Here is a 25537-nt window from a genome sequence, read left to right as displayed (position 1 = left end):
TTGCCCTTTCCTTCTTCATCCTCCTCCACACCTCTCAGTCTCTGGCTCCATCCTTCCCGCTCTGCCTCTCTCTGCCCTTCCCCCTCTTTCTATGCAGTGCAGCTGAGGCCTTCTCCTCTGCCACCGGGCCCAGCCTTCTCCCCACCTCCTGCCTCCAGCCTCACTTCCTATGCATCCCCTGCTCGGGATCCAAGCTCTGTCCCCCACCCATCGCTGATTCTGCCCTTTCCCTGCTCACAGCCCTTTCTTGGGCATTTGGGCTGCTGTTCCAAACCCTCCATGGGCTCTTGCCTCTCTCTCTCTCTCTCTCCTCACCAACTCTGTAGCCTCTTCCCTGGCTCCAAATCCCTTTTTTTTTTTTTTTTTTAATCCCAGCAACATGGTGCTTTCTATAGCTCTCTATGCACCGAGGCGCTTTCCCACCACCTGCTCTGCACACACACCGTTCCCTCTGCCTGTGACACCCTCCGTCGGTCCCTGCTCACTGTAACAAACCTTACTCATCTTTCAAGACTTACATACAGATGTCACCTCTCTGGGACAAAACTCTCTGTCCTCCCCGGAGGGCTTAAGTGCATTTTCTGAGCTCACATGGAGCCTGCGCCTACCTCTATCACTATCTGCCTTTAGATAGGGGGGACTCCGGCCCTCCCTTGCTCAGAACTCTCCTCATGAAGCCTCTGCGGGGCTGAAACTGTTCTCTATCTTGACCCGGGTTTTGTTTTCATGGTGATTACGTATGCAGAAATTCATGCACCTGAGACTTCAGAATTTGTCCATTTATCTGTATAGTTCCAATTTTAGTATATGTGCTGCCCAAATGAGCACAGCCATTTATTTGTATATAAGTTACGTCTCAATTAAAACATAAGTAACCAAAAACAGGCAATAAAATCTCCCAGAGCTCCCATCATCCTTGGGAGCAAACCAGCGGCCCCCAGCCTGACATTGGAGGGCCTGTTTTTCTACAGCTTTATCTTCTAAGGCCTAATTGTGGCGAACAAATGAGCAGGAAGCGATGAGTGAAAGGCGCACTGGTCGGCTTCCAGAGGGCGGTGTGCACCACAAAGGACATCTGTGGGGAGGCCCGGGCCGCATCTCTTTCTCCCTCTGTCCGCCAGGAGGGTGCGCGGTCTCCGAGCCTCTCTTGCAGCTAAGAGTGGTCACAGCAGGCGGTTCTGGCCAGTGAGACATAAACAGAGGTCTGCCGCTGGCTCTGGGAAGGCTACCGCTTTTTATTTAAAAAAAAAAAAAGACAGGGACATGTCCCCTTTCTTCCTGCAGGTGTGGCGTGGGAAGCTATGCCTGTCGCCTCCTGAGCAAGAGGGAAGGGCCAAGAGAATCGTAGAGATTCACAGCCCCCCTGGCCCCCAGGCCGTGGAGACTCTGAGCTGTGGGCCCGCCGCTGTCCTCCTCCAGACTTGTTTCACGAGGGAGATACCTGCCTAGTGCCTAGTCCATTACTGGTAAGCTGTGCTACTAAGAAATGTAGTCACCAATGTCAGAAAACCAAACCAAAACAGAAGATGAAAACCCAGAACAGGGGGTGCAGATCCTGGAGTACTGTATCTGGGGTCCCCGAACTGGGGTGCTCCAGGTAACGCTGGCACAACGGTAATAACAGTAGAAAGGTTCCCGGAGAGTTCAGGGACTAGACCTTGCTCGGGGGCTCACACTGGGGGCGGCTGGAGGTAGCAGAGCTGCAGGTGGGGCCAGGTCGGGGGCGGGGACGGGCCCAGCAGCAGGACTGAGAGAAGCAGCAGCAGCAGCAGCCCCAGGACCGGAGCGGGGATCAGCGCGGGCCTGGTGACCCTGAGGGGGGGGTGGGCAGTGCAGAGCTTAGGGAGGGGTGGGGGAGCTGCCTGGGGAGTCTCGGCAGGGGGCAATGTCCCAGTGTGTGACCATCACCCCCCTTTCTGGGACTGCCTCGGGGCACACCTGAGCGGCTGGGGGTGCAGGGGCGCCAGGCAGAGCTGGCGCCAGTCCGGCCTCCTGACTGGGACCAGCTCTTTCACCACCGGCACCAGGGCTCGCTGCAGATCTGGCTCGGCAGGGCTGCTGGGCAGAAGGGAGGACGGGGCAGTTGTGCCGGACTTTCCCCCACCTCCGTCCCTTCCGGTCCCTGGGGGTCCTGTTACCTCTCAGGAGGGCTTCTTGGAATGTCTCCAGGGAGAGGGTCTCCCAGAGGGATGGGGCGATTGGCCTGGAAGGACAAAGGAAACAGATCTGAGACATTGGCCCTGGATTGGGAGAGGCCCTTGGTTCAGCCCAGTGGACAGAAGCGACCGCATGGAAGGGGCTGGAACACAGTGGCTCAGTGCTGTGAGATACACCACCGCATGGGTTTCCCAGCTCTGCAAGCTTCCAGCTGTTTGTCACCCCACGTCTCCATGCCCCGCCTTCCCCATCTTGGGGCGGGGGCATCAACAAGTACCCACCGCCCAGCGCTGAAGGGGAGTCTGCCTGAGGGAACACAGGTAAAAGGCAGAACAGCGTGAGGGTGCTTGGAACAGTGCTGGCAGAGTGGGCACTGGGTACTTGTGTGTGCTGCTCAATACTGCTGTCTCCATTTGCATCTGAGTCTGGAAGTACCCAAGATCTCCGAGGCCAGAGACCTCATCTTCTCCAGGAACCCAACCCTGGGTGGGCACGCTTTGTCCAGTGTGGGCACTCTATGGGTCTGTCTTCCTGCCTGTATCAGAGCCTGCAGGTGCTTTAAGAGTAAGGCCCCTAAGAGGCGCCTCAGTGGCTCAGTGGGTTAAGTGTCTGACTTCAGCTCAGGTCATGATGTCGTGGTTTGTGAGTCTGTGCTGACAGCTCAGAGCCTAGATCCTGCTTTGGATTCTGTGTCTCCCTCTCTGTGCCCCTCCCCCACTTGCACTGTCTCTCTCTTTCAAAAATAAACATTAAAAAAAAGCCCCAAATATTCATCCAGGAGCCATCTCACTCCCGTCTGTCTCAAAGGGCATCCCCTCTGTTGCTCTGGGCTTTCCCACCCCACCTTTGTTCCATGGATGGTGCTGATGGCAATAATTACAACACTAAGGAGTAACAGGAACACCAGTCTAGGCCACCACCTTGACCACCACCACCTACTGTGCACCTGCTCTGCGCCAGGCCCTTTACACATGGTCCTTAACCCTCACCCCACCCTGACAGCTAGGTAAAAATCATTGTCAAGTCAGCTGTGAGGACAACTGAGGAGGGGACCAGTCTCCATGGAAGGGAGTGGGAGGTGGCTTTGGGGTCAGGCTGCTCAGAGAGACCGCGTTGGATGGTCTGGAGCCTGAAGGGGCCCAGATACCAGGGGCACATACAGCGGGCCCCCCTCCCCTCCTCCCCAGGCTTCCTTCCTTTTCCTTGCTGGAGAGTGGGGACTGGGACCTGCACCTCACCTTGCGCCCTGCCGCTTGCTTCGAGCAGCAAAGCAGGGGGTGTGGGGTGTGTGTGGTGCCAGCCAGGGGGGCTGTGACAGGCGCTTTGTCCCAGGGAGTTCTGGGGCTGGCTGGGGCGGGCCTGGCCCCCTTCCTGTGTGTGGGCGCATGTGCGTGTGCATTTTCGCATTCCGGGGGTGTAGCCACGTCTGTGAGGCTTGTGGCTTAGCAGCTGCAGCCCTGTGTATGCGCTTGGGGGTCCCCTGGGAACATTCTGGCCGCCCACTGGCCTGCAGGCCTCCCCCCACAGCACTGTCCGCTCTCATTAGCTATAGCAAGGGCCTTGTTATCTCTTGGCCAAATGATTTTTCTGTCTGCTCTGGAGAAGTGGGGGTGTGGCGTGAGGGCTGGGAGGAGCTGCCCCTACATCAGCCTCCTCCAGGGCCTGGAGTGGGTGGGGGCTGGGGAGGGGGCTGGGGACTGCCTACCGCGACCTGGGTGTCCAATTCTTCCTCTTCCTCTCTTCTGGGCAACCTGAGGGGACAAAAAAGTTATTGCAAGCACCTTCCCTCTGCCTGGCTGCCACTGGCCCACTAGGGAGCTGAATGAACCTGTAAAGCAGGGGTCTTAATGCGGTCTGGGCACCATGGAGGGGCCTGGGCCCCATGAGCAACCCGCTGAGTGTAGGTCAGTGTATGTGTTTTGCAGGGGACTTTTCAACACGCTCTCCATCCAACTGGCTTTCTCGGCGGCTGTGTTTCTAGCTCGGAGCCGAGGCCTCTGTTCTCTCCCCCAACGGCAGACTCAGGGCGCTGCCACACTCCGGGGCAGGTCAGACCCCACTTCCCGCTTCACGCCTGGTGGGCCGCGCCACCTTCAGCGAGTCTCAGTCTTATTGGGTCTTCTTTTAGGACAGGTATTCCAGAAGCCAACTAGTGAGCAATCTTCCCCCCCCAACAAGTCATTCTCTGAGGTGGGCAAACATCCACCTGCCCCCCCACCCCTGGAGGGCAGATGTCCACACCGCCGGCTACCAGTGTCACTGGGGCCCGGGACCCACCCTTCCGTTGCCACCACCTTGACCACCTCAGGACACAGCTGTGTACAGCTATCACCCCCAGCCTCTGCCCAGTCAGACACAGAGCTGTCTCGTCCTCTGGGACTTCTCCTTGGGACCCAGGTGGCTCGTCCCCCCCCCCCTCAGGATCCAAGCCCTCACCCCTAGCCGCCGTTAGGGGCCACAGGATTCACTACCTCCCTTGCTTCCAGCTTCCTGATCTGTGAATCACACTGCCCTGCTCCTGGGAAAATCAGATGGCCAGCCCCCACCCCTGCTGCCGCTCAGCCCCTTCTCCCCTCTCTCCCCTCCCTTCCCTCCCTGGTGACGCAGGGGGAGGTCGCAGCTCTGGACCCCCCTCCCGCCCAATCTCAGCTTTCTCAGAGGAGCCCAATTAGAGGCTGGTGGCAGGCAGCCTCATTAGCTGCCTCAGCAGAGAGCCTGCAAGAGGGGAGGGCGGTGGAAGGCCCCAAGGCCAGGGCCCTGGAGGAGAGTGGGCTCAGGCTCTCTCTCTCCTTGGAGGCCTGCATCCCCTGCATCTGAGCTTTGGAACATCACAAGGCTGGGGTTCCATGGCCCACCACCCCTATCACTAAGTCACCAAGCTGGTATTTGAACCAGGCTGTCTGATTCTAGGGTCCCCAATTGTCTCCTAACTACCTGGGTGTTTGCCCTTGACCCAATGGGTCTCATTCATCCCTGGGTTCCCTGAAGGCCTTGGAAGAGGTGTGTTCAGTGACAGTGACCAAGTGACTGAGCTGTCTCATCTGCCTGACAACTGTCTCCTAGATGAAAATTGCTCCTACAGGACCCTATTCAAGCATCGCCTCCCAGGGACGCCTCCCCCTCAAGGAGAGTGAAGTGTCAGATGTCCTCACAGAGCCAGCTGGGCCAGTCTGTGTTGTGTCCCTCTAGGCTGGGTGTGACTCACTGTGGGTCACAGGCCCCAGGGTGGCCTCAGTGTGAAAGAATGAGTGATGAGTGAATGAATGAATGAATGAATGAATGATGAGCAGCTCCCCCAGGGCTCTTTCGGTCCTTGTATGCTATTCAAATTCACCCAAGAATTTGGTGTCACCCCAAGGCAGGGGGATGGCTCTGGAAGGAACAAGCTTCTTACCACATCGATAGCTCCTTCCTTCCTCCTTGAGGGTGTGCTGGCTCTCCCTGGAAGGTTCTCTGTGGGAAAAGAAAAGGTTAGGTCCCCTGGGCTGTGGCACCTGCAAGAATTCACCACCTGCTTCTAAAACCTGCCCTCCTCTTGGGCTCCGCCATGAGGCTGGCTCTGCACCCACCCCCACCCCCCAGAGCAGAAGCCAGAAACGGGAGAGTTGCTCTGGGCCCCCCCAAACCCCTCCTCCTCAGGACCCAGGAGCCCAGGTCCCCCAAACCTCTCGCCCTCCCAGGAGCTCCTCAAACTCCCCCTGGATGGGGCGTCGGAGACCTCACAGGGAATCCACTCTAACTTCTACCTCTTCTGGGGGGTGTGGCTCTGCCCCCCATAGGCTGTGTGACTGGGGACGTGTGACCTCTCTGAGCCTCAGTTTCCCATGGATGACAGGATGAGGGATGAGGATGCCTCCCTCACAGAGACACTGGGGGGGGCGGGTAATGAAAAATCAAACAGTGCCGTCGTTGAAAGGAAAACAGAAGCTTCTCTCAACGCAGGGAACATATGAGCAAAGAGACAAGTTGCTCCTTAAAGTACGGTGAACAGGTGCCTGGGTGGCTCAGTCAGTTAAATCTCCTCTTTTTTTTTTAATTTTTAATTTATTTTTGAGAGGCACAGAGAGACAGAGCGAGCAGGGGAGGGTCAGAGAGAGAGAGAGATACGGAATCCAAAGCAGGCTCCAGGCTCCCAGCTAGCTGTCAGCACAGAGCCTGACACGGGGCTTGAACCCACGCACTGTGAGATACTGACTTGAGCCAAAGTTGGACACTTAACTGACTGAGCCACCCAGGCGCCCCTAAATCTCCCTCTTGACTCAGTTTCAGGTCAGGTCAGGATCTCATGGTTCAGTTCGTAAGTTCGAGCCCTGCAGAATCTGCTGGGGATTCTCTCTCTCCCTCTCTCTTTGCCCCTCCCTACTCATTCTCTTTCTCTCTCTCAAAAATAAATACAAATAAACCTAAAAGATGACAAAAAGAAAATGGTAGGGGCATCTGGGTGGCTCAGTTGGTTAAGGATCCGACTTCAGCTCAGGTCGTGATCTCATAGTTTGTGAGATGGAGCCCCGTGCTGGGCTCTGTGCTGACTTCACAGATCTGAAGAGCCTGCTTCAGATTCTGTCTCCCTTTCTCTCTGCCCCTCCCCAGCTGTTCTCTCTCTGTTCTCTCTTTCTCTTTCAAAAATAGATAAAAATAAAGATTAAAAAAAAAACAATGGTAAGCAGTGCAATTCTGATGCAGTATAATTTTCTTTCTTTTTAAAAAATTTTTTAAAATGTTTGTTTTTGAGAGACAGAGCATGAGTGGGGGAGGGGCAGAGAGAGAGGGGGAGACACAGAATCCAAAGCAGGTTCCAGGTTCTGTGCTGTCAGCACAGAGCCCGACATGGGGCTAGAACCCACGCACTGTGAGATCATGACCTTAGCTGAAGTCGGATGCTTAACCGACTGAGCCCCCCAGACGCCCCATGAAGCAGTATAATTTTCTAGACAATGCAATTACAGAGCTGTGAGCAATATTTTCTTTGAAAAAAAAAAAAGACTCTGGCACAAATGGATTAAAATCTCACTTTTCCGTTGTGGACACTGAAGATGAGCTGTGCCAGTTGTTTCAAAGGGTGTTGAAATACTGTTCAGGTCATTACAGAAGTCCTGAAACAACAGCTATTGGTTGAGTTCAAGATTTCATAGTGGGCTTGCTAAGCTTTTCCTAAAGGTGCTCGTATCCAAAATGTAAAAGTTTTAGAAAAACAAAACAAACACACACACACATACAAAACAAAACAAAACAAAACAAAACAAAACAAACCCTCAAACCTCCCAAAGCAAAAGCTTAACATATGCTTACGGCTTCTGGACGAACGCTTCACTTCTTACCTTTCCCCTACATGCCCATGTAAATAGTGATTCCTGACCCTGTTTTCTACCAGCAGGCAATTTGAGTTCCCTTTGTTTACTCCGGTCTATTGCACTCTCGGGCCAGTCCCTAGAGGGCAGGGATGGGGTCCTGCCTGGCTTGGGCTCTGTGTCCAGCAGGCCCTCAGTCAACATTTGCCTGCGGGATGGGCCGAAAGCTCGTGGCACCGGAGCCCCAGGCCCCTTCCCCGCTCTTGAACTGCCGTGGTCTCCGAGCCCCTCCGATGCTCACCTCTGCCCCAGCTGGGGCTTCAGGTGGACACTCTGCTTCCTCCTCGGTCTCAGTCTCGTTGACGCCCTCCTCCCACTGCCACACTCCACAGAGGGGGCTGGAGAGAGCGTAGTCTGCCACTTCTTGTTTCTGGGAGGGAAGGCATTTCTGAGGCCAGGGAGACCCGGGTGAAGGCAGAAGACGAGGATGGGCTGAGGCATGGAGTGGGGGGAGGCAGGGGGCTCGTGTGAGGCTGGGCGAGGGTAGGGATGAGGTTGAGGATGGAGATGGTCCTGGGGGGCAGGCAGGGTAGGGTGAGAATCAGGGCTAGGTCAGAGCTGTGGCCAGCAGGGTGTTGGGGTGTTTCCAAGAAGCCAGGCCTACCTGTTGAATGGCCTGGATCTCCACGCCCAGTGACGGGGGCAGCAGCTGGGTCCAGCCCGCTCTTCTCACCTGGGCCACTTCCAGTAGCCTGGGGACACCCAGCCTGGGCACACCGTCAAGAGGGGGAAGGCTCTCTCTGTGCCTGCTCGCTACTTTTTGATCCGCCCACTCTGGGGTTGCAGCCCTGCCCACCATGTGGCTGGAGGTGGGGGGGGAGGGTCCTTGCCTCCACCCCTGATGTTCCACTCACTCATCTAGCCCCTCATGAGTCTGACTCAGCTGCTCCTCAAGGTGTGAGATTTCCAGCCTCAGTTCCTGCAAAGGAGGGAGTGGGGGACCCTCACCTCTGTTCTTTTCTACCTCCAGCCTTGGGCTCCACTTATAGTCAATTTCACCCCCATCCCCCAACTTCTTTGGGCTCCTCCAGACACATATTCCCAAGGGACAAGGGGAAGAAACTTAGGAAGCCAGAGAGAGACAGCAAGCAGCAGGAACCCAGAAGGTAACCTAGCAGCCACGAAAAATCAGAAAAGGCAGGCAGAGATGGAGACACACTGAACAAGACATGGATGGACACAGATTCACAGGGAGGGAAAAGACACACGGGCTGTGAGAGATTCGTAACGACCAGGGACCAACAGAGAGTAGAGTGGGCTCTGGAACCAGACAGACTAGATCAAAGAAAGGCAGACACGCAGCAAGATGAGCAGGGGAGATTCGGTGAGAAGACCCCCGAGAGAATGAAAGTGGACCCAAGATGGAGATAACACGGGGTGAGAGAGAGAAAGGAAATGGAGAACAAGAGAAAAGGCAGAGAGAGAGATGGAACCAGAGATGGAGAGACAGTCTTACAGAGGAGATGAAAGAAACAAGTTTTAGAGACTCCACAAAAGATGGGCAGGGACAGAGAGAGGCAGCAGATCCCAGAGGTGGCCAAAGAGTGGGGCAGGCAGGGGGCCGAGGGCAGAAGGGCAGCTGCCTACCTGGGTCGTCGCTCTGTACTCCTCCAAGGTCTTGGCCAGACTCTCTGCATGGCAAGTACGCTGGGAAGGCCAGAAGGCGACTGAGACTGGGCTCAGCCCCACAGAGACACTGAGGCAGGGGTAGGAGGACTGGGAGGGGGAGTTTGGGGGGGGGGAAGCGCCAGGTTTCTAGGTCCTGCAGGCCATGCTTGTGACCCGGGGTGGGGGTGGGGGTGGGAGACCCCTCTGGCCTCTCCAGGATGCTTATCCAGGGATGAGACCCTGGCAGGACCTCCCTTTCCAGACTAGGGGCAGGAGACAGTGGGTGCATATGGAAGGCAAATGTCCCCTTGGCAACCCAGGGCCCCTCACCTCAGACAGGATAGCGTCTCGTTGGCAAATGAGGCGTTCACACTCACAGAGCTGCCGCTGCCAAGGAAGGAGCCCGTCCATCTGTCCGGCCTTCCAGGATTGGCCTCAGCCGGTGCTGCCCTCCCCTCCGCTTCCCTCCCAGCCGACCCGGCTCTCCAGAGACCCTCTCCTCAACCTCCCACCATGTCTCTGGACATCAGCTACACTGAGAGGGATTTCAGCCAAGCCGCCCGAAGCCCCGGGAGCCTGATGGCTTCACGGAAGTCCCGGGATCTCACGAGGCCAGAGTGGCTGAAACTGGTAAAAATTGCAGGAAGGGAGAGGTTCCACCTTCAAAGCGTCCTTTTCTGTGGCCAGCTCCTCACTCCTCCTCTTCACTCCGTCCCGCTCAGCCAGTAGCTTCCCGTTCTGGAAGAAGGAACAACCAGTCATCAGGCACCCCCAGCACATGCTAGTGACCACAGCTGACACTTCTGGAACACCTGATGTGCAACAGGCCTCATGCTAAACACTTTCTAGGTTTTGTCCCATTTAATCTCTCCAACCTTCCTGTAAGATCTCAGCTTTGATTTCTCTGTGCGTCACTGTGTGCTCATCTGTAAGGGAAAAAACAAAAGGAGCTGAGGGGCACCTGGGTGGCTCAGTCGGTTAAGGGTCCCACCTCAGCTCCGGTCATGATTTCACAGTTCGTGAGTATGAGCCCCGAGTTGGGCTCCATGATGCCAGCTCAGAGCCTGGAGCCTGCCTCAGATTCAGTGTCTCCCTCTCTCTTTCTGCCTCTCCCTCACTCACACTCTGTCTCTTTCTCAAAAATAAATAACCATTAAACATTTTATTTAAAAAATATAGATGAGGGGCACATGGGTGGCTTAGTCGGTTAAGAGTCTGACTTCGGTTCAGGTCATGATCTCATGGCTCGTGAGTCTGAGTCCCATGTCGGGCTCTGTGCTGACAGCTCAGTGTCTGGAGCCTGCTTCGGATTCTGTCTCCTTTTCTGTCTCTTTCCCGCTCATACCCTCTTTCTCTCAAAAATAAATAAATGTTGAAAAAACTTTTTTTAAATTTTTTTAAATGTTTTATTTATTTTTGAAACAGAGAGAGACAGAGCATGAGAAAGGGAGGGGCAGAGAGAGAAGGAGACACAGAACCGGAAGCAGGCTCCAGGCTCTGAGCAAGTGTTCAGCACAGAGCCCAATGTGGGGCTTGAACCCACAGACCGTGAGATCATAACCTGAGCTGAAGTCGGATGCTCAACCCACTGAGCCACCCAGGCACTCCTGAATCGACGCTTTAAAAAAAAAAAGATTATTTATTTTTAAGTAATTTCTCTACCCAATGTGCAGCTTGAACGCACAACCCCGAGATAGGAGTGCCATGCTCCTCTGAGTGAGCCAGACAGGCGCTCCCTATGTTTGTTGGGTTTTTATTTTTTTCATTTTAGTTATCTCACAAATGTCTTTTCACATTTCATTTGTTTGCATGAAGATCTAAACAAGGTCCGCTGTGGCTTTTAGTTGAAATGTCTCCTTGCTTTTCATCTGACAGTGGCACCCACCTCCCCTTCTTTAGTGAAAGAAATCAGGTTATTTGTCCTGTAGAACTGGGGCATTTGGACTTGGCTTACGGACTTCTCCTTCCCTGTGTGGCACATTTACCCCATTCCTCCAACCCCTTTATTTCCTCTAAACTGGTGGGTAAATTCAGGGCCCTGGCCAGGCTCCTGTTCAAATTTTGGTAGAAAGAGTTCACGGGTGCGGTTGGACGTGTCATCTTGAGCCGTTCAGGAAGAATGTGACGTCTGGTTGTCCCGAGTGTTACTGTTGTTATTGGTATCACCGCCCCCCCCAATTTTTGGTGAGCAAATCGATTCAAACCCAAATCTGACTCCAGATGCTGCCATTGTCACGGCCAGACTCTGAGCCAGGCGCAGCTCAGGTGAGAGCCGGGAGCCAGCTTCATCTCTCCCCCCAGGGGAGCTCGTCGCTAGAGGTGGAGACCAGGGCAGAAGCAGATGATGACAACGTGGGAGGCAGACTCCGATGAGGCCCAGGGCCTGGGCCCTGCGGGAGCCCGGATGAGGGGGTTGCTGAAGAAGACGTGCGGGGGCGCCCTGAGTCCTCCTGGGTGAGGAGAATTATCCGAGAAAACAAGGGGGCCAGGAGAGGGCAGCGCACGCCAGCCATGCTGTGGGATCTGAGAATAAAAGGCCCCCCATCCAGCCTAGGGCTTCCAGGCACCAGGACTACAGCAACTGGCACTGGCTTCGATGTGAAGCCGCCATGGGCAGAAGCATTCAGGGCAAAGAGGCAGGTGGACTTCCCGCACCACACCCGCTCCTCCCGGCGCCCCTGGGGATGCCCAGACCAGCTCCTCCTCTCCAGCTGGCTCGGCTCCAAGTCCTCCATCAGCGGTCCCTCGCGCTCCGTCTCAGCGGGCCCGGGCTGCCAGGTGAAGGGCAGAGGAAGGACGGGCCAGGAATGCTGTGTCAACATCTGTCCACCTGGTAGGGGCTTTGCCAGCTGGATCCTGGGCCGCTCGGCGGGGAACCCGGTTACTCAGCCTCTCCCGCCTTCTTCTGCAGTAACCTGAGCCCTGCCCTGTAGGTTCTCGGTAGGAAAACGGAGTGTCTGAGTGTCCCTTACTCCAGCATTATTCTACTGTAACTTGAGAACTCGATCTATAGATGCTCTGTAGGCTGCGCGGGGAGGGGAGCGGCGGTGGGAGGCAGCCAGGAATAGCTCCGGTGTATCGAGCGCCTAGGATGTCCCAGGCACCGCTCAAGGCACTTGACCTGGCAGCGGGCCTTCTGGGTGGGAGGAGGCTGAGACTGCCGGCTGCGATGCGCCCTTATTCTTTCTTCTGCTTTCGCTGGGGGTCCACTCTCCACGGGGGCAGGTGGGTCCCGGCCTGGGGCGAAGGAGATGGAAATCCCGGCAGATTCAGGAGAAGTGGCCGGTCGGCTAACCCAGCGGCCATCTTCACCCCCGCGGACTTGCTCATCTCCCACTCCAGCGGCTGACAAAGGTCAGATATTCGCTTAGGCTCCTTGGCAGCTGGGGGTGTCATGCGATCCAGCTCCTGCCAGTGAGATGGAAGAGAGGTACGCTGGGGTGGTGGGTATAGTGGGGGTGCTCCTGGGAATCCTGTTCCTTCTGATGAAAAGAGAGTCATGGGAGAAGTATCAACTGCCCCCCCCATCCCTCTTTGTCCTGCTTTGGATGAGACCATGAGGGCGGAGCCGCTGCAGCCATCTGTGATCATGAGGCCACAGGCAGATGAACAAGCCTGGATCACCAAACCAATCCAGAGGCCTTCAAAGCCTCTTGCTGCGGAAATGAGTGTCCTTCAGAGTGAAGCCACCATTTCTTCTGTGTTCTCTTCCTTGGAGCTGAAAGTATTCTGGCCCAGCAGTGGTCAGATTCTCCATGCCAGGGAGTGGTTTGACTATAATCCTATGATGTCACTTTGGTCAATACCATAGAAGAAGGAGGTTCTGCCATGGGGTTTTAGGGAAAATTTCTCCGTTCTTACAAAAGTGATGTTCTGGAACAGTCACCTCCCTTCTGCACCCATGCCTCACATTGTGGCAGCCATCCTGTGGTGAGATTTCCATTGTCCCAAATGATGGAATTTCATGGAAAAGCCAGAGGAAAAGTTTCGGATTTAAATACAAAAGCTACAATACCGATGTAGCACCAAGAGATTTGGGAGGGGGTGGATCAGGCAGAATCCATATCATTGCCTGGACTGGGCAAAGATCCTTAGAGCCGGGGAGGGGTATAGGAGGGTCAAAGAAGAGAGCAGCTGGGGCGCCTGGGTGGCTGAGTCGGTTCAGCGGCCAGCTTCGGCTCAGGTCATGATCTCACGGTTTGTGGGTTCAAGCCCCACGTCGGTCTCTGTGCTGACAGCTAGCTCAGAGCCTGGAGCCTGCTTCAGATTCTGTATCTCACTCTCTCTCTGACCCTCCCCTGCTTGTGCTGTCTCTCTCTCTCAAAAATAAATAAAAGACATTAAAAAAATTTTAAATAAAACACTAAAAACATTTAAATAAAAGAAAAGAGCAGCAGAGGGGAAACAGGCCCTGAGCCGGCCCCAAGCCCCGGGTTAGCTGCAGAGGGGGTGATGATGGAAAGGAAGGATGCTATTGAAACATGCAACCCCTGGGGGGTCTGGGAATCTGAGAGGCCATTTCTCAGCTCAGTCTCAGCCCCAGCAAGGCCTGTGAATAACAGAATAGAGATGGCTGTGTGAGGACTGGAAGCAGATAGCCCCATAGGACTCCCTGTGGCCACAAAGAGTTTTAGGAAAGTAGCCAAGCCTTCTCTTTGGCCCACAAAGGGTATGGAAGTGGCTGAGGGGGAGCCCCCGAGGCCACTGTGTGCTGGGGGGTCCAGAGGGCCACCACCAGCAGGTGCAGTGAGGACTGTACGTCCAGACACCAGAGGTGATGCCCGCTCCCAGTGGATGCCAGCATGTGGTGGTGACTAAGGTCCAGGACCAGATGGGATGATGAACATCAATCTTGTGACCAGCAGAGAGAGCAGATGTGAGTGAGGACCGCCACCTCCTGGAGCACTGAGATGCCATGTGGGTCTCCAGCAACTTAGATGCCACCTTGTGGGGGACAGTGACGACTTTCATCAATTGATGAGTTTCATTTCCATCTAAGATGACTAGGTGTATCCAAATTTAACAGAGGCTTGGGTAGGAGAAGTCACATGCGTAAAGGTGGCCCGTCTTGTAAGTGGCAGAGATGGGATTTGAACTTGGGCTGATTTCAAAGTCTGTATTCTTTCTACCATAAAAAATGCTAATATGTGAACAATACTGGTTAACTTTCAGTGAACACTTCCAGTGGGTCCTGCCTCATCCCTAAGACTCTATACGCATCCTTTTGCTGAAATCTCACACAACCCAGTGAGGGAGATTCTGTTATTTTGCCCATTGTTACAGGTGAGGACACTGAGGTTCAGAGGGGGACAGACTGGCCCATGCTTGTGTCGGCAGCCCCAGCATGACCAGGAAGTCCGCCCCACGCCCCCCACTCTTACAACCAAGGCAGTCCTCACACGCAGTGATGTGACCATCAGAGACATTCATGTGTCCTGGGGATTCGGGGGTCTCTCTCTACAGACTGCAAGGGTAAGTGGGTGCAGGCTGCTGAGGATGTTTGGGGCAGCCGGGTGGGGTGGGAAGATCCTGAGGACTGGGGAAGGGGTGGGTGGGCACTGGGCCTCAGCTCACCTCCTCCTGCAGAGTCTCCATCTCGGCCACCAGATGCTGCTGTTCCTTTTCCTGAGCAACCCCGGAGAGAGGACAAAGGCTGTCTTAGGGCCTCCTTGCCCCCATATTGCCCATCACCCCACTTGGGAACACATCTCGGGTCTGGGTCATTAGGGAGCAAGTCTGGGAGAATGGGTCTGGGAGCCCTAATGGGCTCCCACTGTCCTCTTTGTCCTAAGAGGGATGGCAAATCGATCCGAGCCCTGTCGGGGGCGAGCAAGACCTGGAGTAAGGGAAGAAGCCAGGGTAACCTCTGTGTCTTCCCATTCCACAGTCGGACACGGTTGCCCAGACTCCCAAGAAAAGGGGAAGGCACCTTTGTGCCCCTTGCCCAGAACCCACCGTCTGCCGGGCCTGGGCCAGGAGCCTGCGATTCTGTTCCTCCAGGCTTTTGGCCAGAGTCTTCAGATCCTCCAGCTCCTCATCCACAGCCTTGGCACACTGCAGAGCCTGCTGGGTACTGAGTGGGGGCGGGCAGGTGGGCCACATGGGAGGGAAACAGAGCCCGTAGAGATAGGTACACTTAGGGAGTTGGAAGCAACAGAGACCTGGGGGTGGGGCCCAGAGACCCAGAGGGAGGGTCTACCTAAAAGACTAAGGTGATGGGGGTGTGGACAGAGACCTAGAGAGAGCAGGAAACTAAAATAGGGGGATCACGATGGACATGAGCGAGGAGAAAGGAACCGGCCGCTGATGTGGAGACTCACAGAAGAATAAGGAGGGAAGTCTGAACTCCAGTGGCTGAGAGACAAGAACCAGGGAGACACAAAAGAAAAAGAGCCAGAGCAGAAAGGTTGGGTGCAGGGTTGAAGACAGGGCAGGAGGTGCAGAGAGAGCAGGGCAGGAGGTACAGAGAGAGCATGCTGAGAGGAGAGTGAGCGAGCGAGAGGGGGCGGGGGTGTCCCGTCAGGAGGGACGCGCGGGCCCACCTGCGGAGCTGCCTGCGCAGGGCAGAGATCTCCTCCCCGAGGCGCGCGGAGCCCTCCTCGGCTGTCTCCACGCTGCGTTGGAGCTTGGCGTTCTCCCCGGCCAGCCTGCGGTTGCTCAGCTCCAGGTCCTCCAGGCTGCTCAGCAGGTCAGCTGTGGCGGGCCTGGGGTCAGGGAGGGGCTGGTCACCGGCCACAGCCCCCACTTCCTTTCCCAGGTTGGGGTGCGGGTGGTGGGACATGAGGTTCTTCTGGAGAGTGAGAAACAGGAGAGAGACTGCCCCGCTCTCCTGGAGCTAGCAGCCCAGCACCCCGCCCCAATCCTTCACCCACTCCCGAAGGACCCCAAGCCCTAAGGCATGGAGGCTGGAGGGCAGGGGCAGTAGGGAGGGCAGGGTGGGGGGAGACAGGTACAGCTCAGGTCTGGGGTCTTCGCCTCCAAAGCTCTCCAGGTTGGCTGGCTCCCTGGCTTCTGGGCATCCTGGGGGGAGACAGACAGAGGGTGGAGGGCTCCCCAGTGACCTTAGGTGTTGGGGCACTTCAGGACTCAGGCTTGGCCTCCACTAACCTGACCCTCACATTTGTTGTGGGTCCCGTCATCTCCTCCTGGGGCTACAATTACATTCACACATGAACAGCCTCTTGCTCACTGGTACCTTGAGCGCAGGCTGGACCTCGCTCACAGCCCCCAGTTCCTCACATCCAAGATGAGGCGGCACCTTAGCTGCCCCCAGATCTGCTCCTCCTCCCAGTCTCCCTCCCCTCCCCCGCAGCCGCTGGGCTGCCCTGCTCATCCCCACAGCCCACTGGAGCCCAGGCCCTCCCCCCTCCTCCCCAGTTCTCTGCCGACTCTCCTCTCCTGGCTCAGGCTTTGCCTTTGCCTCCTGGCCCCTGACCCCCACCTCATCCCCAGCCTCGGGCCTCCAGCCTTTCCCGCCCTCCCAGACGGGTGTTTCCTCAAGAGAAGCTGACCTGCCCCTCCCCTGGCCCCTGGAGGAGGTTGAAGGGAATGTCCAGAAAGTTTTTTTCTTTTGTTTTGGTTTTGTAAGTTTTTTTTTTTTTAATGGAGCACCTCCTGTGTGTGAGGTCTTAGATGTAAAATGGTGAGTGAATTAACTAACCAAACCGAACAGCAGGGTAGGTAGCTTGATCAGCTAATCAATCAGGTTTTTACAGGAAAGGAGGGCTATGAGTGAGCCTGGACTGCCAGGGACCTTAGCCTGGGGTGTCCCAGCACTTCCCCACACACGGTTCCCCAGGTGTGGGGAGTTTAGGGGGAGCAACCTCCAGGGAGGACCATGGTGGGCAGGCACTGAGTGCACTGGAGGATGAGGCAGGAGGCCCAAGGGAGCAGGGACTAGACAGTAGGCGGGAGCTGGACAGGGAGAGGCAGGCAGGGCCTGCAGGCCTCTGTGATGGGCTGGGGTCAGGAGGAGGACTTGAACCAACCCCTGAAGAAAAAAACCTGCAAAGCTCAAGGAGGGCGGGGAGGCAGTCATGGAGGTGCCTAGAAAGCCAAACTCACAGCTCCATGGTGGATCGAAGGTTCCAAGGGTCCTGCCCTGTGCCCCTGCTCTGGCCCCAGGTGGGAAGTCCCCCTATTGTCTGACCCGGGCCTGCCTGCTTCATTCTATATATAGTAGTCTCACCAGATGGCGGTTGCTGGGAGGTCAGGGCCCCCTCGAAGGCTGTCTCCTCTTCCAGCTCTAATCCCCTGCATCAAAGGGATGAGGCTTAGAGCCCCCTGCAGCCACCCCCAATGCTGACCAGCCACACAGGGGGATTGCTGGTGGCAGGAGGAGGGGCCGGGTCAGGTGAGAGCTAGAGAGCAGGGACAGTAGCACCACCGTGGGGAGGAAGGTAAGGCCAGATGGCAAGAGCCCTGGGCCAGATGGAAAAGCAGGAGGCCAAGGGCTGGGTTTGGAGAAGGGATGGGGAAGGGCCTCGGTCAGCCCCCTAACACCCCAACTTTTCCTCCAGCCCCTTTTGTTTCTGCCTCCCCAATCCCAGGAACTTTATCTTCAGACTTTCCACCCCATTCCCCCCAACCCTATCTCTTAACTTTTCACTCCTCCTTAGCCTCCGTCAAACCACAGTAGGTCCCTATGCCCAAAGGGCTGCAGTAAGCAGGTACAAGGTTAGATCTTAGGAAGGACTTCTGGGGGAAGGGGAGAGGCGCAGAGACCCACCCATCCAACTGACAGGCAGCGATCCAGTCCCGCATGACGGCCAGGAAGGTGTCTAAGTCCACAGTGGCCTGAGGGCCCAATCCATTGGGGTCCAGGTTGCAGGCCAGCGTTTGGAGGCGTGCATCCTGGGGGCCCCGTCCTGTCACGGCTTCCAAATATGCTAGTACGCGGGTCACAGCCACGTTACCTAGGGACAGAGCATACCGTGAAGGAGTCTGGGGCAGGTGGCAGGGGGTGGGGGGGAGTAGGGGTAGGGACAGGAGATGGTTTGAAAGCAGGACACCAATGGTGAGCTGGTGGCACCCCTGCACCATGGCTTAATTGAGACACTCTGGACACAGTCCTTTCCCCTCTTCTGAGTTGACCTTGTCACCTGGAAATGGAGCCCAGTCTTCGCCACTCACAGGGTGGACCCAACAGGACCTGCTGTGCCCCATCAGGCCCTCATGCCCTCCCTCCCTCTCCCAGGCCCGACCCTCTTCCATTAATGTCCTCACCCTGAAAGCCCTCGGCTCCTTTATCCACTTCCTTCCCAAAGCTTCCCACAATCACCCACTTCGTCCTGCAGGACCCCCAAGAAGGGGCACTAGCCCATCCCTCTCTCCATGGCTCCCCAGTTTCCAGCCCCTCCATCTCTGTCCCTTATTACTCCTTGTGTCTCCCAGGCCCAGGGACTGCCCGGCCCCCACCCGGCCCCCCACCTGTCCTCTGGGGGTCACAAGCTTCGAAGGTCGAGTTGAGTATTTGTTCTTCTAAGCTCAGCAGCGTCCCCAGGCTCCCCTCCTCCAGCTGGTCCCAGAGGTACACTGAGGAGATAAGAGGGCCGGCAGCCCCATGAGAAGGGGGACAGGAAGAAAGGGAGTGACCCCAGGTCCCGTGCTCCTGCAGAAGGGAGCGAATTCATCCTGAGCCACCTGGTGTTAGGACTGGTGGGGAACAGCAGGAAGCTGCTTCCGGGTGGGGACCGCAACAGGAAGGGTCTTTGAGTGACCTCCTGGCTCTCCATCCAGAGGATATGGGCCCCATCTTTCAGGCCAGGAAGTCCCCCCTGCGGTCTAATCCTTTGTGTCTGAGCAACTCAGGAGCCCAGATAACAAAGGAGGCTCTGAGATCACCCTTTCCTCCCCTCTTCCCTGGTCTCCTAGGCTCTGCTTAGAGGGGGCCAGGGGCAGAGGAGGGCAAAGAAGAGAGGATTCTGGGAGGAGCTGAGGGTGAAGGGGGGCCCAGGAGCCAGGAACAATCCAATAAGGTGCGGGCAGCCTAGATCGATCCTGCCGGCCGCATCTCCGGTCTCCCAGCCTGCCAGGGGGCCAAGCCTCTCTCCTACCTGAATCCCCAGGCGCGGCTGGCGTCATTGCAGCCCATAGCCAGGGGCCCAAGATGCGAGGGGATGGGTGATCTAGGTAGGGTGGGGGCGGGCGGTTAGGAGCTCAGAGCCCAGTTATGTGACTGTGGGCAAGTCTGTTCTCCATTTGAAGCCTGTTTCCTCACCAGTAAAAGGGGCGGGTAGTGACTCCCCGCTTACCAGGGCTGGGAGGGCTAGGTTTGTGTGTGGAAAGAGGCCTCCCAACACAGACAGACATGCAAACGTCCCTAGGTCTCTTTGTCCAGGGCTATATCCACAGTGCCTACATATAGCAGGCATTCAAGGAATGCTCCAAGATACAGGGGAAGATCCGCTACCCCAGGGGTTACTGGACCCCACTTCTTGGGCTGAAAGTGACCTGCAAGGCTCCCCACCCTTGAACAACTGGGTATAGCAGCAGGCTCAGCACAGGCTGCCTCGTCTGGCTAACCCAAGGGCAACATGAGCAAGGAACACAGACTCTCTGAGTTTCTTCCTCTGGAAAATGGGCATGGCATTCCCTCTCTCCTAGAGAAGAAATGAGATAAAATTTGGAAAGGCATGGGGTAGAAGGCCTGGCACGTGGTGGAGGCTCAATAACAGAACATGAGTGCTCTTTTTTTTTTTTTTTTTCAAGTAGCCTCCACGCCCAATGTGGGCCTTGAACTCACGACCCTGAGATCAAGAGACACATGTCCTCTGACTGAGCCAGCCAGGCGCTCATGGATGCTCTAATGCCTTTTATTCTCCAAGGTCCTTTGTAGAGGGCTAACATTCAGCCCATGCGGGTTTGAACCCACGCTCCTAGGGAAGGGGAGAAGGCACCCACAATGAGAGGAGACACCAGGGCCCATGCTGGGGCTTGACCTGAATTCACGGTGTTCTTCCCTCACTGTGCTCCCCAGGTCACAGAGAAGAAGGACCCTGAGGCCCAGCGAGCTCACCCCCTTCAACCCCTGCCCCCACCCCGGGGCTGCTAAGCCAGGGTCAACCCTGACTCAGAGGACCCGCACGTGTCTATCTGGAGCCCCTCAGGAAGGTGTCACTCTGTTTCTCCTGTTCCATTTCCTTCCCTTCATTTCCATCCTCCGTGTCTCTGCCTCTGTGTCTCTGTCCCTGCCCTTCTCTAGTTTTCTCTCTGGCTCCTTCTCTCTGTCTTCCTCCACCCCCCCCCCCCCCCCCCCCCCCCCCCCCCCCCCCCCCCCCCCCCCCCCCCCCCGCCCTTCCCGGAGCCCTGCCTCTATCTCTGTGTTCCTTGCCCCCATTTTCTTCACTGCTTCTCCAGCTCTGGGCTTCTTTCCCCACATTCCAGTGATCCTCCGTTCCCCAAGCCTTCTCTCTCCTTGCCCGGCGGTCTCTCTGGCTCTTTCCCCCAGCTTTCCTCTGTCTCCATCTCTCCCGGGTGTGGCCTTCCCTTTCCTTCCCTCCCGAAGCCGGCTCAGCCCTGGCCACGGGATCCTCAGGGACCACACGCCCTCTGCTGGTGCCGGAGAAGTTTCGATGTCTGTCGCTCAGTCCACCTGCCCTGTGCTCCCGCACCCAGGTGTCTGCCTCCTACCTTGCCCTCTGCAAAGACTGGAGGCCAGAGTCCAGCCAGGCCTGCGGCCTTAAAAGATGGCGGCTCTGCTACTGGTTTCTGGGAGCCTCTAAGACAGCGGCCCTGCCTCTCCCCGAGGGTGAGAACCTTCTCCCCCATCACATTGGGGTCTCCCACTTAGCAGATGAATTTCAGAGAGGGCAACCCAGCATCTTCCTCCCCAGGCCGGCTTTCACACCCCTTTGGTTTGCATCCGTCCAAACAAATCAAGGACAATAACTGAGCCCCTCCACGTCAAACATGGCTCGAGGGCAGTGCTAACCAATAGGGCAGCCACTTGCCACGTGGGCTTAAACAGCTTGAACTGTGGCGAGTGTGGATTCAGGTGCTCTATTAGTGTAAATTACACACCAGATCTTGAAGTCCTGGTGTGAAAAGAAAAAAAGAATATCTCTAATACGTTTTTGTGTTAATTACATGCTGAAAGGACACCATTTTGGACCTATTAGGTTAAATAAAATCTATCATTCCCATTCCATTTTGCCTGTTTCTTTTTACCTTTACATTTGGCTACTAATAAAATTTAAAATTTATGGCTCACATGTTGGTCAGCGCTGTTCTTAGGGACCAGGAATGCCAGAGTGAATAAAACAGACCCCCGTCTCGGGACACCTGGGGGGCCCAGTCAGTTGAGCTTCTGACCGGCTCAGGTCATAATCTCACAGTTTGTGAGTTCAAGCCCTGAGTCAGGCTCGGGCTTGCTGCGGTCAATGCAGCGCACAGCCCACTTCAGATCTTCTGTCCGCCTCCCTCTCTGCCCCTTCCCTGCTCCTGCTCCCTCTCTGTCTCAAAAATAAACATACATTAAAACAAACAAACAAACAAACAAATGATCTCACATCCCAGGGGGAGAGACAGAGACTAAACAGTGTATGAAGAGAAGCAGGAGAGGGGAGGGAATGTGAAAGAAGACTGTTCAGAAAGCAGAGATCTGAAAGAAGTGAGGGGTGACCCAGCAGGTCTTTAGGGAAGAAGGTTCCAGAGCTTGCTAAGGTTTCTGCAGTAGTTCCCCCAGGGCAAAGGAGGTACGGTATCCAGACAGGTGGGCGCACATGGGACACTTCATCAAAGAGAGCTCCCTCCCTCCCACCCTGCACCCGAGTGGAGGCTCAGGCACCCGCTCACCCACGTCATCCTCCCTTGGAGTGAACAGGGGACCCAGCCACCTACTTTTTGCAGTGGGGCCACCTGCCCCGGGCTCCGGCACGTCCATGGGCTGCCCCGGTCGCTCCGCAGCTGTGGGAGAAACTAACAGCCTGCTTTTGTCACTGGGACGAACTGGCAAAGGGTCGTCTGCTCCGAGAGCTCCTGGAAGGACGAGCGGGAATGGCCTCCTCAGACCAGCCACCCTGCCCCACCTGTGCCCCAGGCCGCTCTGGGTTCTCAGAACCTGTTTGCCCACCCCTGCCCTGACCAGAGCAGCTCCCGCTGGGACCTGTTTTATGAATTGGAGGTGTGGGCTGGGAAAACGAGGTGGGGGCCGAGGAGTGGGCGGCAGAGATCAAAGAGGGGGCTGAGTGGGTGGGGGTCACCAGCCTTGTCCCTCCTGCCCTGTGACACTGCTAACTTGACCCCTCCTCTCTTCCCTACAGCTCTGGGTCCCATCCTCCTCCCCGGCCTCCCAGTCTCCAGTCTTTCCCATCCTGTCCATCCCCAGCAGCGCCCCAGAGCTGACCTGCTCAGTGTTCCCTCCATGGCTCCCCAGTACCCCAGGGAGAGAGCCTAGATCCTGGACCCGGCACTGAAGGCCCTGCACAGCCTGGCCCTGCCCGCCTCCCCACTCCAAATCATGCTTGCTGTTCCAGCAACTCTGAACTGCATACTCTCCCCCAAACCAGGCTGGCTGTCCCCACCTCGGGGTATCTGCGCGGGACACCCTCCTTTCCAGCCCTTCCTGGCTGGGCTTACATATCCCCTCCTCTGGGAAAGTGCTTCTGAACAAGCTGCTGTCGCTGGGTTCCCACACCACGCTGGGCTACTGACATTCTGCCCTATCAGCCTGTACTCGGAATGGATGGCCTCTCATTTGAGTTAGACCCCATCTCTCTCCTGCTCCAACCCCTGCCATGGATCCCTGGTGCCCCCAGAGCTATGTCCTAGCCCTTCTGGCCGGTGTGGGACAGAGTGGTCCCTGCAGTTCTGGTGGTGCCACCTGCACCATCCTCACGCGTGGCCCCTGCCCTGCCTCCATTACAACCAGGCTGACCATGCATACGACGTATTGTCCAGGGCCAGGACACTTTCAAGAGTGAGAAGGGTGTTGGGGCACCCGGGTGGCTCAGTTGGTTAAGCGTCTGACTTGGTTTTGGCTCAGGTCATGATCTTACGGTTTCGTGAGTTCAAGCCCCACATCGGGCTCTGTGGTGAAAGTGAAGAGCCTGCTTGGGACTCTCTCTCTGCCTCTCTCTGTCCCTCCCCAACTCATGATGTCTCTGTCTCTCAAATAAATAAATAAAACTTAAAAAAAAGTAAAAGAGTAAGAAGAGGGCTATTAATAACTACACTGGACAACTGTGCCCATTGGGGCTAAACTGGGCACACTTGGGGGGAATGGGCCACTTAGGGTCACCTGGGGCCTGTCTGTCCTCACCCCACCTGCTTTCACGCCTTTCCTCACCAAATACTACCCACACTCTGCTCTCCCTGGCACCGGAGGGGTCCACAGATGTGGGGTGCATACTTCTTGGCAGCTTTAGGATGTTCTAGAAAAAGCAGCCTTTAAAGAGAGACCGTCCTTCCAGGGTTTGGGCATCACTGGAGGATGCAGAATGGGTGTGATGGCTGTGGGGTTTGGGGGGGGGGTCTGGCACTAGAGCTTCTGATAGGGACTGGGGGATAAACTCCTGGTGAGGGGTTGAGGGGAGGCTCTCCGCAAGCACTGAGGCTCTTCCACCCGGAGGCTGGAGCAGGAAGAGGACCCGGGCAGGAATGAAAGGGGTTCTAAGGGGGTCTCTGACCTGATTTCTGGGGGTGTCTGGCTGGATTTCAGAAGTCTCTGATAGGATTTGGGGGGCGAATCTGGCAGGATTGTTGGCGGGTTTGACACGATTTGTGGGAATCTGCCGATTTCGGCGGGGTTCGGGGGTGGGGGCTGTCTCTGATTTGGGAAGGGAATGTAACAGAATTTTTGCGGGGTAGTCTGGCAGGGTCTGAGGGAGAAGTCTGACAGAATTTCTAGAAGATTCTGACAAGATTTCAGGGGTCGTCTATCACATTTCCTAGGCGTCCTTTTCAGTATTTCTGAAGGGTTTTGGATAAGGATTTCACGAAAACTTTTAACAAGATTTGGAACGTCTTGATATTGGGGGCTGTCCTCTAGGATTTGGGGGTTCTTGCAGGGCTTCCCTGGGGAACCCCGCCATATCCAGGGCGCTCCGGGGCCCACGACCTACCAACGGCAGTTGCTCGGGAAGAAGGTGCGCGTGCGCAGTCCCCGCCAGAAAAAAAGGAGAAAGGTCGGGGCGAGACCGAGAGCGCGCGCGGCGTCTAAGCCCCGCCCCACCTGGGCGCCTCCGCGCGACGCAGGCGCACACCGGGGGAAGGCTCGCCCGAGTCTCGTAGGTTACCTGCAACCCGAACGCCGCGCATGCGCATGGCTGCCCGGGAGCGCGCCGGTCCCGGTGGAGCAGGTTTCTTCACATTGGCCGAGAGGGCCGCCGAAATTGGAGCGAGTGCGGCCGGTAAGGGCAGCAAGGGGGGCCTGCGTCTCCTACGTTGGGGTCTCCTCTCCGGCCTCAAGTTTGGGTGCAGTGGAACAGTTGGATTGAGGGACCCCCATCCCCTACTTTTTATCAACTACTAAGTCATGCCCTTTTTGCCCTCTCTTCCGTGGAAGGCTGCCTGTCACCGTCACAATGATGTCCTACCCTGTCTTGCCGCACCACTCCCGCGCCCTTTGTGGCTCTAGCCACCATGTATGAACAGGTCCCTGAAAGATTGTTTCCCAAACGGTTTCATTCATTGCTTATAGGAGGAAGTGGGAAAAAAATACTCTCAGCTTTTCCTGCTAGAGAGAAGAGAATTACATCCAAATTGGGACAAAAAGTGTCTTGTACGCTCCTCCTTTCTACTAGCAGAGACACAGAAAATGAATCTTTTTGCCTCTGCCGGTTCACCCCGTCATCATTCATTCCTCCGAGAGATCTTTCCCTGCCACACTGCCTCCCTAACCACCACCATTAGTGGTCCTCCCCGCATATCTCACGACCTGACGTATATTTGTGTACTGTCACCCCCGCTGGCACATGAGCTCTATGCAGTAGGAGGCCGTTTTGGGGCTAGAACATGCCTGGCCCAGTGTGAGTGCTAAAAAAAAAAAAAAAAAGGTGTTGAATAAATGAGGGAAGGAGTGGACAGGATCCATGCCTCTTAACTACTGGGCAGTGAGTGTAGAGTTGATGACAAGGCTATGGGCCTGGAGTCAGACATTCTTGGGTTTGAATTTTGGTTCCATCACTTTCTAGCTGTGATCTTGGCACAATGGCTCGTTCTCTCTGAGCCTCAGGCTCATAGCCCGGAAATGGAGATAATAATTGCTTCCTTTGTTACCTTGAGGCCTTAAAGTGGTAATCCCTTTATGCATGTGAGAGGGTTTTCTTTTCTTAATATTTTTACATTGTAGTACTTGTTTTCCTTGTTGGGGTGTTTGCTTATTTAATACATTCCATCAAGGACAGAAATTACGTGCTGTGTTTTGTTTTTTTTTCCCCCATAGGAAGTGTGTCTTGGGTTTTTCCCTTATTTACTTTTTTTTT

The 25537-nt window shown here is 56.0% G+C and overlaps 1 protein-coding gene across 8 annotated transcripts; it reads right to left on the bottom strand.

Annotated features, from left to right (window-relative positions):
* Positions 1-776: 776 nt before the first annotated feature.
* On the bottom strand, positions 777-24570 carry CCDC155 (coiled-coil domain containing 155). Of its 8 annotated transcripts, none has more exons than XM_029926118.1 (21): positions 21954-22091; positions 18543-18647; positions 17842-18028; positions 17302-17366; positions 16067-16133; positions 15656-15817; positions 15069-15186; positions 14688-14738; positions 9774-9851; positions 9444-9500; positions 9093-9152; positions 8360-8424; positions 8110-8212; positions 7747-7875; positions 5904-6026; positions 5552-5610; positions 3863-3908; positions 2139-2203; positions 1939-2058; positions 1658-1812; positions 777-1178 (listed from the first exon to the last, which is right to left on the bottom strand). In XM_029926118.1, exons 1-20 carry the CDS (start codon positions 21994-21996, stop codon positions 1671-1673), a joined length of 1845 nt encoding a protein of 614 aa, XP_029781978.1. In that variant the 5' UTR covers positions 21997-22091; the 3' UTR covers positions 777-1178; positions 1658-1670. The 8 variants fall into 8 exon arrangements, with proteins under 8 accessions (XP_029781978.1, XP_029781981.1, XP_029781980.1 ...); XM_029926120.1 differs by lacking the exon at positions 777-1178 and adding an exon at positions 24350-24570 and having other exon boundaries at positions 1548-1812; XM_029926124.1 differs by lacking the exon at positions 777-1178 and adding an exon at positions 24176-24245 and having other exon boundaries at positions 1548-1812.
* Between the last annotated feature and the right edge of the window lie 967 nt (positions 24571-25537).

This window comes from Suricata suricatta, chromosome 16, assembly GCF_006229205.1.
Source record: "Suricata suricatta isolate VVHF042 chromosome 16, meerkat_22Aug2017_6uvM2_HiC, whole genome shotgun sequence".
NCBI classification, from domain to species: domain Eukaryota; kingdom Metazoa; phylum Chordata; class Mammalia; order Carnivora; family Herpestidae; genus Suricata; species Suricata suricatta.
This window is presented reverse-complemented; position numbering and strand designations above follow the sequence as displayed.